The 20,941-nt window shown below is 41.0% G+C and overlaps 1 protein-coding gene across 1 annotated transcript in view; it reads right to left on the minus strand.

Annotated features, from left to right (window-relative positions):
* Positions 1–8,086, minus strand: part of PGM5 (phosphoglucomutase 5) — a gene marked incomplete at its 5' end in the record, with an annotated part of 189,651 nt that extends 181,565 nt beyond the window's left edge. The window contains one exon of the mRNA XM_082841975.1: positions 7,826–8,086. Within this exon, the coding sequence (XP_082698101.1) occupies positions 7,826–8,086 (261 nt within the window). The remainder of the gene's footprint in view (positions 1–7,825) is intronic.
* Between the last annotated feature and the right edge of the window lie 12,855 nt (positions 8,087–20,941).

Genomic DNA, 20,941 nt, shown 5'->3' on the forward strand with positions numbered 1-20,941 from the left:
CCGCCTCCTTCATTTATGGATATTAATGCATTCCTAGTGTGGTTGTGTCATAAATTATGTACCTGTTCTCTACTGCTGAACATATAAATTGTTTCCAAGTTTTTTTTTAATAAAGCTGTTTTGTTTTTTTAAGTTTTTTTTTTGGGGGGGGGGGTGGTCCGAGCTGAGCAGCATGTGGGATCTTAGTTCCCCAGACCAGGGATTGAACCCACACCTCCTGCATTGGAAGTGTGAAGTCTTAACCAATGGACCACCAGGGAAGTCCCTCCAAGTTTTTCTTTAGCAAAATGCTGCAGTGAGTATTCTTGTACATAAATGTTTCCACATTTGTATTAGAAAATTTATAGGATATATTCTTAGAGTAAAGGATTCTTAGATTATTGGACAAGTACTCTATTAATTTAGATACATACTGCCAAATTGCCTGATCAAAAAGTTGTATCAATTTAACTTCCACCAACAGTGTACAAACATGACAATTTTCCAACACCTATGCCAGCTCTGAGTATTTTCCGTTTTTTTCAAATTAATGGATTGTTTTTATTTGTATTTCTTTGGTTACTAATGAGGTTGATCACCTTTTCATGCATTTGTGGTTGCTGTTGACAATATTTCTTTTAAACTGTTTGAATTTTCTTATTGATTTGGGAAAGCTTTTCATATATTGTAGATATTAACCATCTGCTGTAAAACTCTCCTCCTAGTATTCTGTGAGGTCTTTTGTCAAGCAGGATAAACTCTGGTCCTATGATTTCAAATTCTTTTCTATTTTTTATTATAAATGTCTAAATATAAAACTACATATCCCTAGCTACCAAACCGGACTCTTATTAGAGGAAAACAATAGAAAGGCAGTAAGTATTCTATTTGTACAAAGCATCTATTAGTAGAGACTTGGAAAGGGAAAGAAAATTGTCTGTGACTTTATGCCAAGAAAAAGAATTTCTTTGGGGATTCAGTGTTCCTAAAAATTTTTTTTCTTCAAACAAATACAGGCATTACTCCAAAATTTGACGTCACTAACAATGCAGGAGATGAAAGGTATTGAAAGGCTCAGAAAATGTGGATTTTAACAAGTCTTGTGTATACCCCAGATATCCTCTTATTCATAAGTAATGCGAGTCAAGTCAGATGAAAGAACCGAAAACTTTCCCTTTGGCTATGCAAGTATAAACAGTAAAGGCATACTGGCCAAATCTTGAGTGTTTGCAATTAGCTGTCAAGGCTGTAGGCTAACAAAGGACATTGCAGCCCTAGCTTTTTACCTTCAATTTAAAAATCCCTGGGAAATTCAGACCTTTTTTTTTTTTCTGCTGCCTATTATTCCCAAATAATCCTATTACAGTGTCCATTCATGTCACTGTTGTCTAACAGAAGAGTGGCCGGAGCCCAAAAGATGAAGGGTAAGGTTGGTAAAGCCAATACCTCTCCTTAGATTCCCCCAAAATAGGTTCCAACTTCTATTCCTCAAGGCTGTACAGAAACCAGCAAACTTCCAGAGTTCACAAAGGGAACAGATGTTTTATAAAAAATTCTTAGGGCAGGTTTCAGACATAATGTTGCTGATGGGTATCTGTCTTTTCAATAAACATCATTATATTTTATCACAAGATTTAATAAAGCAGCTTAGTTAAAAATGCCATCTGGGTCTCTGGACACATTAAACAAAGCTTAAAATAACCCACCCCAGCAACTGGGAGGGCCCAGCTGTTCTCAAAACCTCTCCCACTCCTTTTACTTCCTCATAAAAAAGTGAATGAGGACTTGAGGCTAAAAGTGTCAAGAATGAACAGACCCAAACAAGGAGAAGGGTGGAACCAAGGGCTCCCTAAAATTTGCTATTTGCTCAGATAATAGATTTTCCATCTCCACAATTCAGGGGATGAGGATTTGGGAAGGGAAGCAAGATAAAGTTATGGGAGGCTCTTTAGGGTTTTCTAATATATTACAAACCAGCCCTTCCTAACATCTGGGCCATAGTAGCCCATTCCATTCACCTATTCTGTTGTGAACACCCATAGAAAATACACAGCAATCACCATCCACTTCTTTTGCCTTCTAGAGATAGGACCTGGAGCTAGCCACGCCCAGATTTCCAGATCCATTCCAGGAAAGAAGCCTTAGTGTTACAGTACATGTTTCCCTCTCTTGCTTCCTTCTTCTTTCATCACTACTGGCCACCCACCACCATATCCCACTCTGCTTCTCTTCCAAATATATGTTCCTTGTCTTTGGGACCAAACCAAAATTTGTTGCCCAGATAGTTCTCATAAATGCCAAGGCAAGTGTATTCTCATTCTTTGGAAACAGACACGTCTTTATGACCTGTTGTAATCAAATAAAACCTGTGCCAGCATCTATCCGGAGGGCACGCCCAAGCCCCTCACTGATCTAGCATTCCTCGTATCATTTCACTTCATTTTCTACCTCTAAAAGATTTCACAAGCCATTGAGGAGCTCTTGAATCCTGTAAGCTGCACTGTATGCCAATCTTATTATCATTAATGCTGATCATCATATGGCCAGTACAGTGCATGGCTAACTGGCAAATGGATTTTCTCTTGGCTAAAACTTGTTACAGAGCTCTAGGTTGTCCATACAGGCAGTCAAATCATTATTATCTGAGATGTATTCAGCCGACCATAGTAATACTCCCTTGCATTTCTTAGTGCTGTGGATGTTTCAAAATGCTTTCATATGCAGTGCTTCATTTGACTCTCAGGATAATTCAGAGATGCTATCATACCCAATTTATAGATGAGAAAACAAGTGGTTTCTTGGTATGTCAAGAGGCTAAAGCATTTGCACTGCAACTTGTATGTCAGAGCTAGGAAAATAAGGCAAGCCCTCCAGCTGCTGATACAGTGCTTTTTCTACCATACCTCATTGCCTCCTGGGCTAAAGTCAAAAGAGAGTGTGGTTACTGTATGAAGAAATCTGGTTTGGGTTTGCCAATTATGTATTTGTAGTATTTGTCGACCTCCCTTTATTTAACCGATAGCTGCTTTTGATTGTAACAGTCTGGCTCCATTAAACACACACACACACACACACACACACACACACACACACATTTTAAATGTTAAATTATAGAACTGTGCTGTCCAGTATGGTACCTACTAAGCACTTGTGGCTATCTAAGTTTCAATCTTAATTAATTAAAATTAAATAAAATGTAAAATTCAGTTCTTCAGCAGCATCAGCTGCATTTCAAGTATTCAACAGTCAAGTGTCCTAGTTGGCTAGGACAGTAGAGATTACAGAACATTCCCATCATCACAATAAGTTCTGTTAGACAGTGCCAATATACAATGTCATCTCAGAAAAAGAAGACTTTAGAAAAAGTCAGAAACATCTTCAGGCAGATACAGTTCTGTCACCTGTCCAATATTAAAGGTAGTTTAGGACTAAAAAAGAAGATTTTTACAAAGAGGAGGAAGAAAGACAGATGCCCTTAGCTGCAAATGGATCTACCCAGAGAAGGGCAAAGGCATTCCTGTAGCCATTATGATGCATTTGGCTTTTCAGTTCTTTAAGACATTAGAATAAATTGATACACAGAGGATCTAAACCCCTGAGGAGGATCTAAAGCAGATGGAAATAGAAATAGGATAAAAAAATCAATTAGTTTCAAACTAAGTCTGATCTCAATTCATTTAAATGACACTATTTACTTCATATACTTAGTTTTTTGTTGTTTGTTTGTTTGTTGTCCTATATAGCATGACATAGTTTGTAACTTCAAAAGGGGATTAAAATACTTCTGGAGTTTTTTAGATAAATTCACATAGCCCCGTAAAAACTACTAAAAAAAAAAAGGTAGTTTCTTTTCATTCTTCAATAATCTATTCAAATTGATTATATAAAAATCCAGGAGTCCATAGTGATATTCCAAAAAGTGAAAGCAAAACAAAACAAAATTCATGTGTCATCAATGGAGGTGGCTATTTCACCAAATTCTTACTCTGAAAATTGGTAATTAAAAAAGAGAGAGAAATAAACACATATTCTGTCTTTCCAGAAGGAACTATATTACAGAATAATCAAATAGCCTAGTAGTGAGGAAATTACCCAGTTTATAGAAAAATGCCAACTAAAACATGTAGATGGAATTAGAGAATTTGAAAATCATCATTTTGAAACCCCTAATGAAATAATCAACTCAAGCCAGTATCATTAATGGATGCTAAAACAATTGGGTAAAAATTGATAAGGAACTGAATATTCACATGGTACAAAGTGCACCCCACAGCCTACTGCTAGTCCCAAAGGGGAAAATAATGGACCATACCACCATAGCTCTATAATTATCTCAGCATCACGGATGATGGAACAACCAGAGACTATGTTTCCTTGTATTATGCAACTGAATACACACCATCACCTATGAAATAATCTTATAAAAAAATACCGAACCTGACTCTAATTAAGCCTTTAGACTGATTTCTAGTTCTCACACACACACACAGGGAATAGAGTGAAAAGTTAAATGACACCATAAAGAAGTAATCAGAAAATTCCAGAAAGGAGGTGGAGGAGACATTCTATAGAAAAACCAACCGACCTAGTCTCGGCAACAAGTCAATTTCGTTAACAAACTAAAAATAAAAAGGGAGGTACTTTCTAGGTTAAAAGAGACAAGACAAATGTAATGTGTGTTCCTTGATTAGAAGAAACAAGCCTGAACAAATTAGGTATAAAAGACATTTCAGAATAATTGAAGAAATCTGAATGTGGACTGGGTCATAAATAATGTAAAGAAATAATTTTTTATTTTGTTTGGGATGTTAATGATACTGTCACTATCAAGGAAAATGTTCTTCTTTTTTAGAGATCCATACTGAAAAACTTAGGGTAAAATGTCATGTTCTTTAATATATTTTAATATACTTTAGACCCTCGAAAAGATGAATCAAACATAGAAAAATGTCAACAATCTAGGACAAGGGCATATGGATGTCGTTAATCTATTCTCTACACTTTCCTGAAAGCTTGAAAGTGTCATAACTTTATGAGAAAGTTTTTTAAAATCTCCAGTTGTACAGGTATTTGTGTAGGAATCTATTTCAAACTTTGAGATATTAAAATATTAATAGTGTAGTTTATTGTTTTAGAAATTCCAAACTTCTGTTTTCCTCCAGCAATTTCATAAGCGAAGAGCAACAACCATTTTTTATAGAAAAACGGCTTTGTAAAATTAACTTTTTCAATCAAAACCAAGGTTTTTCAGAGAGAGAGAATGCAGCCCACCTGGTCATATTCAAGTCAGTTCAAAGAGAATAAATTCTATCTTCTACTATTTTTTTTTTTTACTATGAATATCCAATGGGAAATCAAAAAAAGGCCAAAGCATTTGGAATTGAAGTTCCCCATTCCTGAGTATAATCAGCAGGCCAAGTCAGGAGGCAAGTGCATCCCCATCAATTTGCAATCATGCAAGACCAATTTTGTTTACTGTGGTCCCTTTTAAACCGCCTCTCGCCTGAAGTCAGCCTTCTGATTATTCCCTTTGCTTTAGCAAAAGCTCCCACGAAGCTGAACAAAATGAGGAAAAGACTGGTGAAAACTGGCTGTTTGAAATCGTTACAAGAGTCAACCATCCCTTTCCCCCAATGCCCGTCCATCTTAGAATTAATACTTTCAGATTATTTAAAAGACGGTGTGGGCTTCCCTGGTGGTGTAGTGGTTGGGAGTCCGCCTGCCGATGCAGGCGACGCGGGTTCGTGCCCCGGTCCGGGAAGATCCCACATGCCGCGGAGCGGCTGGGCCCGTGAGCCATGGCCGCTGAGCCTGCGCGTCCGGAGCCTGTGCTCCGCAGCGGGAGAGGCCACATCAGTGAGAGGCCCACGTACCGTAAAAAAATAATAATAATAAATAAATAAAAATAAAAGACGGTGCTTCTGTGTGGACTTTAGTTTGTCATTCTGTCCTTCGTAACAACTGGTAGATTAAATTTGACTCTATTTTAGGTATATATTAACGTATGCTAACTATCTCCTAAAATAAACTCCACTCTTAAAGTCAATAAAATGTGTTTACAGAGAAGACCCACCGAAGTTAAGAGACTGAAGAGTCCTTAGGGTAAAGTGTGCCAAGAAATAATAAAGCATAATAATAACGCGTCCATGCAAATCAACAACTGTAACTCCAAAACTTTCCTGACCCGCAATAAATACTGGACAGGCCATGTTTTTCTCACTCCTTGGAAAACCTGGCCCAGGAAGCAGTATGAAAGCTGCCACAGCTCTCCCAAGGCTCATTATTCTCCATCATTCCATGGGAACGGCTTTGTCAGACAAGAGTAAAAGACCATTTGTTAACCTCTCTCCAAATCCCTGATTCAGGCCAACTTTCATCAAACCCAAGTGAGGAGCCAGAGAGAAATACAAGTCTTATAATCTCCAGCAGCATCATCTGCTGGGGCTGGAGATCACAGTCCCACCACCCAGCTCACCCTCACCCCAGCCAGGCCCTGTTTCACCCAACTGCTTTTTGGTTAGTAAAAAAAAAAAAAATCCTCTTTCCCTATTCCAGAAACACTGAAAAGGGGGAGTTAGAGTAGACAAATGTGAAGCATGGACAACCTCAAAGTTGTCTTTCTAAGCAAGAAATGAGAAAATTAAAAAGGATAGGGTTGGAAAGGAGGGAAGGAGGGAATTCAAAAGCCAGATCATTGTTTAGTTTCTCTTTTTTAAATGTTCACACTCACTTATACATCTGCAGAGGTTTCACTTAAAGGGAAGTTCTATGTGTGTGGATCTGACTGCATTAACAAGGCTTAAGTTCCTCTTTTAGACAATGTTTCCCACAGAGAATTCAGGGACCCTTGAAGTCAGTATCCCTCTTGAGACACTGCTGGCTTTGGAAAGGAGGAAATCAGGGTATGGGGATATGTCAAAAGGTGCATCTAGTTGTAGGATAGGGAGAAAGGAAGGAGAAAGAGAAAAACTCAAGGTCTGAGAATTCAGATTGCAAAAGAAGACTACTTAAGTGGTGTGAGAAGGGAGAGGAAAGGAGGATGAAAACTGCAGGGGAGAAGAGGCATGAAATGTTGTCAACTGCCAAAGGGCATCTTGGAGAGAAGTTGGGAATTGCTTCAAGAAAAGCATTGCAAATCTCATTTCTGACCATTTAGAGATTTGCCTCCCCGGAACTGAGAGCCCAGTCTGTATAGGTTCACACTGATTCCCGTCCCATTCTTTCCCTAATCAAATCAATTATGAAATATAACTCCATGAACCAATGATATTAAAAACCTTCAGGGTCCACGCTTGCTAAATATGTCAGTAACCAACACTGGTGTGTGTGTGTGTGTGTGTGTCTTCGGAGCCAACACTACTGTTAAATTTGGCAGAGCCAAGATGTGGAGTAGAAGAAGACTGCAAATAGGATACAGAAGTGGGGTGGGGAGGGGGACAACTATCAATATATTGGTAGCGGGAGGGTAGTGAAAACGGTCAGAGCAAATATTTTTAAAGGGTTGGGGAAGAGAAAGTCGAGAACAGCGAGCAGGTGCAGGACATGGTCAGAGTCCAGAGAGAGTTCAGGGCGATGTGGCTGGTCGGTCGGGATGCCCGGCTGGGCTCAAAGAAGGGCGAGCAACCCTTAAGGCCTTTCGGAGCGGCGGGCGCGACACAGCCCGGGCGTCCCGGGTGCGCCGGGGAGGCTGCGGGGAGCTGCGGTGGCGGGACGCGGGCGGAGAGGACCTGGGGGAGCGGCCGAGCCCGGGAGCAGGGTGGGGGTCGAGGCTGGGCCTGGGGCAGGCCGGCGGAGAAGGCAGGGTGAGGAGGGGGACTGCGGACGCGAGGGGCGGCATGTCACTCACCCCGTTGGCCGCGGCCATCTGCACCACGATCTCCGTGGCCGTCCTGCTGAAGTACCTGCCGTCGCTGCCCACCACCATGGTGCAGCCCTGGCGGTCGCGCAGGTCGATGGACGACAGCACGCTCTGGATGAAGTTGGGCAGGTAGTTGCGCTGACCCTCGAAGAGCCCGGTGGGCCGTCGCAGCCCCCCGCCGCCGGCCGGCCGCTGGTCCTCGTAGGGCGCCGTCGGCACCGTCAGCACCGGGATGGGGCTCCCCTCCATGGCGCCTCCTGGCCGGTCCTGCCGCGGCTCCGGGAGCCGGAGGGAATCTGCAGCCCGACGGGGCCCCCACCAGCTTGGCGGCGCGCCCGGGCTCCGCCTCGCGCCGCGGCCCCCTCTGCGGCCGGCCCGCGCCCCGCGCCCTCCTGCCGCGCCGACCGCTCCTCCCTCTGCGCGCGGCCCCTAGCTGCCCCCGCAGAGTTTGGCCTCTACCTTCCAAGAAAAGTTCGCACCCGCCCAACTTCCTCTCCGGCCGGAGCGCCCGACGTGCCCGCAGCTTCTTCTCCCAGCTGGACTTACTTTCGGAGTGTCCCAAAAGCCCCTTCCCAGTGCCAACTACCCCGATCCCGGGGACGCCTCCTCGCGCGCCTAGCCCGAGCCTTCCCCGGTGATCGCGTCTCCCCCGGCACACCCTCCGCTAGAAAACAGCCGGGGAAGGGGTGGTGAGAACTTGACCAGGATTGGGGGTCCTCTCCCCGTACCCGCGGCCCCTCTCCCCTCCAACCCGCAGCCCTGCCTCCCGGCCTCCCAGGGAGTGAGCGGTTTACAAGCACCAGTTTCTCTTTTGAACAAGGACAGGGGTGGAGTTGGGAGGGGGCTGAAACCTTTTGCCATCAGAGAACAGCCCCAGCCAAAAATAACCCTGGAAGAGCGAGCTGAGAATTGTTATCTTCTGCCAGCGCTGAAATTGGAGGCTGGGCGCTGCGAGTGTGTCTGCGTGTGTACACACACCCCACCACTACCATTTGTTGCAGGGAATCACATACTGTCAGGCCCTTCAATCCAGCAGGATCCACCCAGCCATCCACACTTTTCCCCAGGCTCTCTGAAGGCAGCACACTTCTCAGGAAGAACACTTTTTTTTTTTTTTGCTTGTTTGTTGTGGTGGTCACAACAGCAGAAACACAGATGCGTGGACGCGTATTTCCTTTTTCTTCTTGCCCTTTCACCCTCCCTGGCCCAGCTCCTGCTTAGAAACAGGCTGTCCCACACTGTATGTGTCCACACTGCGGAGCTCTTACCAGGATTCATCGCTTTCACTAGGAGGAGGGTAAAGCCCTTTGTAAGGTCCTACCAGGAATGAATGAACAAACCCAAATTAAACAAGGACAGGGTACCAGGAACTGGGCTTGCTCCTTTCACAAGCTTTCTGGCATCTGGGGGTGGGGTGGGGTGGGGGGGTGGTCAGAGATGTGCTGCCTTCTCTCCATAAAGCCCACCAAAAATCCCAAATCAAGAAATTCCCCATAGAAAATAAATTAACAGGCAAAAAGGATAAAGCCCCAAAAGGGAAGAAACAATTCTCATTTTTGCTTCTATCTCCTTTCACCCTCAAAGCATTTTTGCGCCCACTAAAGTCACTGAAATCTCCTGCTTCTTCTCCTCCTCCAAATATTGTCCACTTCCTGGGACTAAGCTGGATTTGCTGCAGGATTATAAAGTGTTTGATCACAGTAAGATGACTGTGAATAACAGCTCACACTTATATGTTGTTTTGCAGCTGACAAAAGGCCTTGCATCTGTTTTCTCTTTGGAGGCTCAAAACAACTAAAAGAAGTAGTAATGGCATTCATATCATTCCCATTTTACAGATGAGAAACAGGAGGCTTTCTGTGAGGTTGAAGGAAGTGGCCAAGATGGCACCTACATTCAGTACAAATTCTTATGTGGCCCCTCCCCTTTTTATTAATATCATTAAAGTGTGAAGTCATCAACTGAATCCTATTGAGACTCTAGCTTTTCTCTTCAACAGTGAAGGGTGTGTGTGTGTGTGTGTGTGTGTGTTGTTGTTGTTGTTTTGCCTCTACTCTCTCCATTCCCCTGTAAAGTTCCTGACTTTATGGTTGAGGGAGCCTTGTCTTAGCACCAAATAGAATGTCAACACTTCTAAGGACCTGTGCACATCTCTATGATGGGGGATTTTTTTAACCACTTTCTAATAACATTTCATTTTGCAAGGAAGGACAGTATCATTCCCAGGAGAGGGTGGTAAGTCCTCTGTCCCAGACAAGAAGAAAAGGATGCAGCCTCCAAGCCTCAGACATAACCAGAAGGTCTCCAGGACTCCATCTCTGCACTTCTAGGACCTGCCTCTCTCTTGACATCACCATCATTCTCTCCTACCACAGCCCAGCTCCTTCCCCAGGGCTGAGGACAAGTCAGGCACATCTCAGATAAGATTTTACAGCTTTACCAGCCAAAAGGAAAGTCTCTTCCCTTGGTTCTAATCCCCAAACTCTCAAAGACTCTGGTCCAGTTTGAGGCAACGCAAGCAACCACAAAGCAGGAACCCCACAGTGAAAGGGACAAAGTTCCTCCAAAGTCAGGGGGTGCTGGTCCCCAAAGGCAGGAGAGATGGGCAAACAAACCGTAACTGCCCACCACATAATTGACACTTTCAATGATAAAGTCTTTTGAATATTATTTTTCTGTTCTCTGAATTCACATAGCACTTTGTACCACTCATAAGGAATGTTTCATGTGCTGCTACACCTTTCTATATGTCTGCTCTCCTCCAGCTGTATGTGGCCTTGGAATAGTTCCTTACCCTCTCCTCACCTCAGTATCATCATTGTGAAATGGGGATTATTATAATCCCGACCTCATAAATTGTTGGGAGGATGAAAATATATTAGTACAGTGCCCGACAAACAGAAGGGCATTCAATAAATGTTAGATATTCATATTATTGCCATCTATATATAGTATTTGTCATTATTATCAATGTTTTATATACTAAGAACTACATTTTATATCTTTGTAGACCACCACTGTACGTAAACATCTTTGGGCAAAGGTAATATTATATAAAGTTTGATTGAATTAATCTGTGGCTTTTGACAATGGAAACTCAAGGTATACAGAGTAATTTGCCCTTGAAACATACAAAAAGGGCTTATGAACTAAAGAAATCTCTTCAAAGCTGCCCCCAATTTTGATCAAGTTAATTCCAACAAATGTGTCACAGTGATGGAGAAAAGGAACCTGAGAGGGCTCCACAGGTAAGAAATGCCTGCCCAGAGTTGCTCACTGGTAAAATGAGAAGGTCGGATTAGATCAGTGTTTCCCAAAGGGTTTTCCTTGTAACACAAGTGCCTCCCAAATGCTGCATAAGCGTTTCATAGTCAAGTAACTTTTTAAAATCCTGCATGCTCTATCTCATTCTTGGAGTTTCATGATACGCATTTTCACACTGACACCTCTGAAAGGGCATCAGTTCAATGTCTTCTTGAACCAGTGCTTTTCCCAACCTAAACTCACACAACTAGTTTGCTTAGGGAAAGGGACTCAGACTAGCTTTGGAGCTACAGCTAGGACAGTCCCCTCCCCACTTCATGTGTCCTCAGTGGGCTAGGTCAGGGATAAATACATTTTCCTGATTCTAAGGGGCTGGTCATCCTTCTGTGCTGAGTTCAGAGCTTCTCTATAGCGTGGGTCACAATGAAGTGGGCCCTGTTCGCCTACAGATGCCTTCCAGGCTTCTCTGAGCCTCCAGGGAAAGGCCTCTCACTGAGAATTCTTGGCATGAAACAGGGGCAACCGATATATCCTTCCTTCCCCTTGGGATTTCCTTGCTCTTAAAAAGGTGTCAGCTGCTATCATCATGTAGAGACTCCACTAGCTGGCTCACCTAGACCAGCATTTCTCACAAAGAGAATGTGGGGTAAAATATATCTTGAAACACTTCAGACTTTACCCACCCTCTGGGAGATTCACAAAGCATATTAGCATATGAAAGACTCCGTGAAGTTCCGCGGGAAAAATACCTATTTAACTTTAACCCAGCATTCCCAAATTTTATTTGACCATGGGGCCCATTTCCAAAACACCTATTAAGAGATCAAGGACATTAATATTCCATGAAACACTTTAGATCTCTGGGATCCCTTCGAGCCATATCATTCTATGATTTGCTTTTTTACTTATGAGGCATTAAAAGATTAACTTCTATCAGGCTTCCATTTAGGAACTTATCAGAACGTACAAGCGGGGGCACTGGTAAAATTGCCCAGTTAAAAAAAATACCCTTGAGTGATTATGAGACTTAAAATGAATTTTATACACACACGCACGCGCGCGCGCACACACACACACATATACATTTACATATAATTTTATTCTCTATACTCTGTTCTTCCACACTGCCCTGCCCCCGATCCCCTGGCTGGCAGAAAAGGCTGGCACAGGTCTGGCCCATGGTAGTTTTATATTCCTGTTGAGTCGGAGTCCACTTCTGTGCACACAGGGCATGCTAAAAACACACTGTTGACTCACTGACTCTTAAGAGCAGAAGAAATGCCAAAAGTACAGGACAAGAGGCAGAAAAGCAGGTGGAAAATGTCACGGGGCAGTCCTCTAAGGAAGCGCTAGTTCCCTTTTTAATCTGCCCAAACACCTTCTGGTGGTATGGAAAGTCAGTTATATATTTCTCCTAAAACGCCACCTTCCACGAAGCCTTCTGTTCCCCAACAAATGAAATAACATATAGTAAATCCAACAGAACTTTGTTTCTCTACTTCCTTCAGTGTAAGGCCACTAAAGTGAGTGTTCAAGTGATGGAAATGTGCATGTCACATGTGTATCTTATAAATGGTTGTGAACTTGTCTCTGTGTTCTCACATCTAGGCTTCAAAACTTTGTTGCCAACCTTCATCAGTGACTACCCAGTCGGCCTTGGACAAGTCGCTTACCCTCTCTAAAGCTCACTTTCTGCATCTGTAAAATGGGCATAATGCTATCTACCTCCTAGGGTTGATGATCATATTCAGAGACCTAATATGTGAAAACTGCTTAGCACAGGGCCTGGAACATAATAAGGGCTTAATAAGTGCTTGCTGTAATTATTATGATTATTATTATTACTATCACTAAAATAGTTATTATTGTTATTATAATCATTACTATAATTATTATTACCATAATAATTCTTAATCTTTGTATCAAATAGTATTGTCTTTGAGGCATCAATGGACTATGTCTGATTAACTTCCAGCACAATATCTAGCATAAGATCACATGCAAATTAGGGAACTAGTGTTAAGGATGAAAAAAATTATTTTTATTGACCCTTAGACTTCATACGTAACTGGGCAAAAAGAGCCATCCACCTCACACATGGAAACTCCAGTTCCTCTGGAGTTTGTTTTTGGAGGTAATTACAGGATGCCTAGGAACACTGAAATGCTGTTTATAAATCTCCTGAGACCAGCACAAGGTGATGGGCACAACCAATGCAGATGTGGCCTCCTGACTGCTGCATGCACTGGCGTCAACTCTGAAAAGCACTTGATGTTAACTAACTTGTAAAAACTGTGCTTTTTGGAAAGCAAAAGGTTTCACTTTAATTCAGTTTTACCTAAACATAATAGGCCTCTGATCTGCCAAGAATGAAGATTTGATTTCCGTGTGTCCCCCACAGTATCTAGAAATATCAATGATATACAGTAACAGATTATTTAAAACTTTAGAGTGTTATCAAAGTTCTTTATTCTATAAAAGGCAAATAAAGTTTACTTTTCTAAAGGAATCTCAATACTTTTTAACAGCTGAATTTTGTTTCTAAAGGCTTCAAAAAGGAACACAATTTAGATCTTTATTGAAAAGGGAATGTGGGCTTCCCTGGTGGCGCAGTGGTTGAGAGTCCGCCTGCCAATGCAGGGGACACGTGTTCGTGCCCCGGTCCGGGAAGATCCCACATGCCACGGAGCGGCTGGGCCCGTGAGCCATGGCCGCTGAGCCTGCACATCCAGAGCCTGTGCTCCGCAATGGGAGAGGCCACAACAGTGAGAGGCCCGCGTACCGCAAAAAAAAAAAAAAAAAAGTTAATGTATTTTCCATGTTTTACTTAAATTATATTGCATTAGTCATTTGCAATCATAGTCTACATGGAATTTTCCTTTGGTGGTTTTTACGTTTGAGTTTTAGGAAGGGACCCCCAACATATGGCCAATCTCTGAATAAATATTTTAACATTCCTATGTAAAGTCATTTTTTGAAACGCTGTTTTATATCCATCTATGCCATGGAGCTAAATAACATGGCTTGCCGTACAAGCCAGTATACCTGCCTTATGAATGGGTTTTTTTCAACCATGAAGTCTGGGTGAATTTGCATGACTGGTAGTGAAATACTGTGTTATCAGACCCAGCCAGTTTGATGCTATCCTCAAGTCCCTCTAGCCCAGCCCAGGTCCAGCTCAGGTTTTACTCACACACTTAACCAGGAACTTCTATCCCCAACAATTCTATGCACCCTGCCGGGCCAATTTTCTCTGTGAGATTCTTCCAACATTTTCCCCATTCCCTCAGAGTACATCTACAGAGGACACACACATTTGAAAAGTGACTCAAGCAAATAGAGAAACAATGCACACAACCACTGCATTTTAACCTAGGATTTTCTGGACATGCTGTTTTAACCCAAAAATGATGCCAGTGGTTGGAGTTTCATAGACTAAACTATGGCTCCCAACTTCACAGCCATGCCCATGGGTACCTTCACTGTTTTGGCATTTTTCTTCCCGCTGTTTCTAGTGTTTTCTTGGAAGCCAGAAAGTAGTCACTTTTCATTTATCATGGAATTGATTTCTTCCAACTTTCGGTAGGAGCCAAAATCAACCTGGAGATTTGTATCCAACAACAGCTCTGTTTGTGCGTCTGAAATCCCCAACAAGTGTGACTGACTCAGGGACACCGTTCATGACAGCAGCTCAGAGCTCAACAGTAACGTTTTATCATTGACCCTGCCAGGTGTCCAACATAGGGTGTTATTCCCTTTTACTGTGTCCAAACTTCTGATAGATATTAATCATTGGGATTCAAGAATGAGGAAATGGACTTTCTGAGAATTCTCAGCAATTCCAGAATTCATGTTAGTATTCTGTAATGTTCATAACACTTGTACTTACATGTTTTTGAAAAATAATAAGTGACCATAATAATAAGTAGAGAGGGGCTTCCCTGGTGGCGCAGTGGTTGAGAGTCCACCTGCCGATGCAGGGGACACGGGTTTGTGCCCCAGTCCGGGAGAATCCCACATGCCGCGGAGCGGCTGGGCCCGTGAGCCACGGCCGCTGAGCCTGTGCGTCCGGAGCCTGTGCTCCGCAACGGGAGAGGCCACAACAGTGACAGTCCCGCATACCGCAAAAAATAAATAAATAACTAAATAAAAATAATAAGTAGAGAATCGTTTTTCTGTGATAGGATTACATGAAAAGTTTTCGTGGTCTTTTGTTTAACAAGATATAATACCAAATGTATGGTTTATTATTATGATTAACCAACAAATTGTGACAAGATTATTGAATTCAATAACCTGTAAAAATGATCTCTACCTGATAGACACAGGATCATAGAAAACATTAAAAAGAAATGAACGTTAACACAAAATAAATGCTAAATAAAAATAATTTTTAAATTGGAAGATAATTCCACAAATATTTAAAGATTCTCATTCTTTAAATGAAACTTTTAACCCCACAAAGCATCAATTGTTCTAATAGAATTCAAATAATGCAATATTTGGATCTCCTGGCAAGGTGAAGAGGACTACAGAGAAGTAATTGTCAGAATAGCCAATTTAAGGACATATTTTGCTTCCAAAACCTGGTATTTCTTAGAACACCACTAATACGATTTGTAAGAAGTATCCTAAGGCCTATAAACTTACTAATATTTATCTGCAAGAATTATTCACTGTCAGCAGTGGACAGAGCAATGAAGACACTTAGAGCAACAGACACAAGAGAGTCTCCCTGATGCTTCTCTTCCACTGCTCATGTCCCGGTTCCCAAAAATGCTGACCTGGACCTTGGTCTCTGTGCATCAATAGTTCCTGCTCTTGCTTTCAACTTGAAGTCAGTGAATTTCTTCAAACCAGTACGGTCTCTACACGGACTATTAAGCTTTAATTCTCACAGGAGAATTATAACACTTCTTCCAGTTTTCTGGATTTCTCAACTGATAGCTCTCAGAATCTAGAATTTGGTAGTCCATATAAATTTCCCTCAGAAACGTCAGAAGGGAATTCCCAAATGGGCAAGTGTTTTTCTCTATATTCCTCTTCACAAGAAACCATAAACACAGAGATTTCCCTCTCATCACCAAATTTTCTCTGCTCACTATCGTTGTCACGTCTTTAGATGCCCTACTCACAGTTTCCCCTCCTCTGGAAACAGTCCCAATACCATGGGACAGGTTCTCGGTGGTTATGTCCTTTCTGCATTACCCTGCATTCTTGACCATATACTGGCAGCTGACCTAGGGAGGACACCTGGCCCAACTGGATTCTCTTACTGTCTCTGGAATTCGAATATTGGAACCCAGACATACAAAGACTGGGGGCCACTGTGGCCATATTGATATTGATATTGATGACAGGTGTGGGAGGGGTTGAATCTGTACCTACCTGTTGCTCAAATCCCAGGAGCTGTCCTGAACTCCTCTTTCCCAGTCATGGGGTACTTAAGATGCCCCAATAATCTTTATGAAATCCCTCCCTGGTTTAAGCTAGCCAGAATTAGTTTCTGTTGCCGCCAATCAAAAGCAAATACATAATTATTCCTTGGCCCTAGTTCCTTTAATTTTTCAGGAAAAGTAGTAAAAAGTGACAACATAAGATACCATTTATGTAACATTTGGAAACACACAAAGAAATACTTTGTACAGTTTATGATGCACTCATATGTAGTATGGACATAAATCATCAACAGTGTGCACATCTATATCAAGATCATGGCTGCCTTGGGGGACGGGGGAGAACATGGGCCCGGAAGAGGCACAAGGGGAGACTTCAACAGTTACAATAATGCTTGATTTCCAGGTGCCCATACAACCCAGTTAGCCTGAGCCTGTTGAATTTACATTTGTTAACCCAGCATAATTATCAACAGAAGGCCCTTCTTTCTCAAGAGTATCCCAGTTTGGATACTAAGCTCTATGACCATGCTTTAAGAACACTTTAAATAATTATAGAAAAATACTTCTGCATATTTTCCTGTATGGTTGAAGTATTTTATAACAAAAATAATTCAAACTTATTACACATACAGAATGTAGCTGCCAAAGCCCCTGCTTTGATATCCCAGCCATGAATCCCTCTAGAGCACCTTCCCCATACAATGCTTGTGAGGATTCAACGAGACCAGCTCTATGAAGCACTCATCAGTGACCTGAACTAAGAGACAGTCGCCATTAAGGTGACATTTCTTTATTCTAACCAAACTCCTGGTAAGTTATTTAGGGACATTTTAATTTTATTTTTTTTCTTTTAAATTAGTTTTATTAGTTATCTATTTTATACAAATTAGTGTATATATGTCAATCCCAATCTCCCAATTCATCACACCACCACCTGCCCCCCACTTTCCCCACTTGGTGTCCATATGTTTGTTCTCTACATCTCCGTCTCTATTTCTGCATTGCAAACTGGTTCATCTGTACAATTTTTCTAGGTTCCACATATATGTGTTAATAAACGATATCTGTTTTTCTCTTTCTGACTTACTTCATTCTGTATGACAGTCTCCAGGTCCATCCACATCTCTACAAATGACCCAATTTCGTTCCTTTTTATGGCTGAGTAATATTCCATTGTATATATGTACCACATCTTCTTTAACCATTCATCTGTCGTGGACATTTAGGCTGCTTCCATGACCTGGCTATTGTAAACAGTGCTGCAATGAACATTGGGGTGCATGTGTCTTTTTGAATTATGGTTTTCTCAGGGTATATGTCCAGTAGTGGGATTGCTGGGTCATATTGTAATTCTATTTGCAGTTTTTTGAGGAATCTCCATACTGTTCCCCATATTTACATTCCCACCAACAGTACAAGAGGGTTCCCTTTTCCCCACACCTTCTCCAGCATTTGTTGTTTGTAGATTTTCTGATGATGCCCATTCTAACCGGTGAGGTGATACCTCATTGTAATTTTGATTTGCTTTTCTCTAATAATTAGTGATGTTGAGCAGCTTTTCATGTGCTTCTCAGCCATCTGTATGTCTTCTTTGGAGAGATGTCTATTTAGGTCTTCTGCCCATTTTTTGATTGGGTTGTCTGTTTTTTTAACACTGAGCTGCATGAGCTGTTTATATATTTTGGAGATTAATCCTTTGTCCGTTGATTAGTTTGCAAATATTTTCTCCCATTCTGAGGGCTGTCTTTCATCTTGTTTATAGTTTCCTTTGCTATGCAAAAGCTTTTAAGTTTCATTAGGTTCCATTTGTTTATTTTTGTTTTTATTTCCATTACTCTAGGAGGTGGGTCAAAAAAGATCTTGCTATGATTTGTGTCAAAGAGTGTTCTTCCTATGTTTTCCTCTAAGTATTCTATGTCTGGTCTTACATCTAGGTCTTTAATCAATTTTGAGTTTACTTTTGTGTATGGTGTTAGGGAGTGTTCTAATTTCATTCTTTTACATGTAGCTGTCCAGTTTTCCCAGCACCACTTATTGAAGAGACTGACTTTTCTCCATTGTGTATCCTTGCCTCCTTTGTCATAGATTAGTTGACCATAGGTGCATGGGTTTATCTCTGGGCTTTCTATACTGTTCCATTGATCTATATTTCTGTTTTTGTGTCAGTACCATATTGTCTTGATTACTGTAGCTTTGTAGTATAGTCTGAAGTCAGGGAGTCTGATTCCTCCAGCTCCATTTTTTTCCCTCAAGACTGCTTTGGCTATTTGGGGTCTTTTGTGTCTCCACACAAATTTTAAAATTTTTTTTTGTTCTAGTTCTGTAAAAAAATGCCATTGGTAAGTTGATAGGGATTGCATCAAATCTTTAGATTGCTTTGGGTAGCATAGTCATTTTCACAATACTGATTCTTCCAATCCAAGAACATGGTATATCTCTCCATCTGTTTGTGTCATCTTTGATTTCTTTCATCAGTGTCTTATAGTTTTCTGTGTACAGGTCTTTTACCTCCTTAGGTAGATTTATTCTTAGGTATTTTATTCTTTTTGTTGCAATGGTGAATGGGATTATTTCCTTAATTTCTCTTTCTGATCTTTCATTGTTAGTGTATAGGAATGCAAGAGATTTCTGTGCATTAATTTTGCACCCTGCAACTTTACCAAATTCACTGATTGGCTCTAGTAGTTTTCTGGTGGCATCTTTAGGATTATCTATATATAGTATCATGTCATCTGTGAACAGTGACAGTTTTATTCTTCTTTTTCAATTTGGATTCCTTTTATTTCTTTTTCTTCTCTGATTGCCATGGCTAGGACTTCCAAAACTATGTTGAATAATAGTGGCGACAGTGGACATCCTTGTCTTGTTCCTGATCTTTGTGGAAATGCTTTCAGTTTTTCACCATTAAGAATGATGTTTGCTTTGGGTTTGTCGTATATGGCCTTTCTTATGTTGAGGTAGGTTCCCTCTATGCCCACTTTCTGGAGAGTTTTTATCATAAATGGGTGTTGAATTTTGTCAAAAGCTTTTTCTGCATCTATTGAGATGATCATATAGTTTTTCTTCTTCAATTTGTTAATATGGTATATCACATTGATTGATTTGCATATATTGAAGAATCTTTGCATCCCTGGGATAAATCCCACTTGATCAATGTGTATGATCCTTTTAATGTGTTGTTGGATTCTGTTTGCTAGTGTTTTGTTGAGGATTTTTGCATCTATTTTCGTCAGTGATATCGGTCTGTATTTTCTTTTTTTGTAGTATCTTTGTCTGGTTTTGGTATCAGGGCGATGGTGGCCTCATAGAATGAGTTTGGGAGTGTTCCTTCCTCTGCAATTTTTTGGAAGAGTTTGAGAAGGATGGGTGTCAGCTCTTCCCTAAATGTTTGATATAATTCACCCGTGAAGCTATCTGGTCCTGGACTTCTGTTTGTTGGAAGATTTTTAATCACGGTTTCAATTTCATTACTTGTGATTGGTCTGTTCATATTTTCTATTTCTTCCTGGTTCAGTCTTGGAAGGTTATACCTTTCTAGGGATTTGTCCATTTCTTCCAGGTTGTTCATTTTATTGGCATAGAGTTGCTTGTAGTATTCTCTTAGGATGCTTTGTATTTCTGCACTGTCCATTGTATCTTGTCATTTTTCATTTCTAATTTTATTGATTTGAGTCCTCTTCTTTTTCCTGATGAGTCTGGCTAAAGGTTTATCAATTTTGTTTATCTTCCCAAAGAACCAGCTTTTAGTTTTCTTGATCTTTGTGATTGTTTTCTTTGTTTCTATTTCATTTATTTGCTCTGATATTTATGATTTCTTTCCTTCTGCTAACTTTGGGTTTTGTTTGTTCTTCTTTCCTCTAGTTCCTTTAGGTGTAAGGTTAGATTGTTTATTTGAGATTTTTCTTGTTTCTTGAGGTAAGCTTGTGTCACCCTAAACTTCTTTCTTAGAATTGTTTTTACTGCATCCCATAGGTTTTGGATCATCGTGTTTTCATTGTCATTTGTCTCCAGGTATTTTTTTATTTCCTCTTTGATTTCTTCAATGATCTCTTGGTTATTTAGTAACGTATTGTTTAGCCTCCATGTGTTTGTGTTTTTTATGCTTTTTTCCCTGTAATTTATTTCTAATTTCATAGCGTTGTGGTCAGAAGCAATGCTTGATATGATTTCAATTTTCTTAAGTTTACTGAGGCTTGATTTGTGACCCAAGATGTGATCTATCCTGGAGAATGTTCCTTATACACTTGAGAAGAAAGTGTAATCTGCTGTTTTCAGATGGAATTTTCTATAAATATCAATTAAATCTATCTGGTCTATTGTATCATTTAAAGCCTGTGTTTCCTTATTAATTTTCTGTCTGGATGATCTGTCTTTTGGTGTAAGTGAGGTGTTAAAGTCCCCCACTATCAGTGTGTTACTATCAATTTCCTCTTTTATAGCT

The sequence above is a fragment of the Leucopleurus acutus genome (genome assembly GCF_964270905.1).
Source record: "Leucopleurus acutus genome assembly, chromosome: 7".
NCBI lineage: Eukaryota > Metazoa > Chordata > Mammalia > Artiodactyla > Delphinidae > Leucopleurus > Leucopleurus acutus.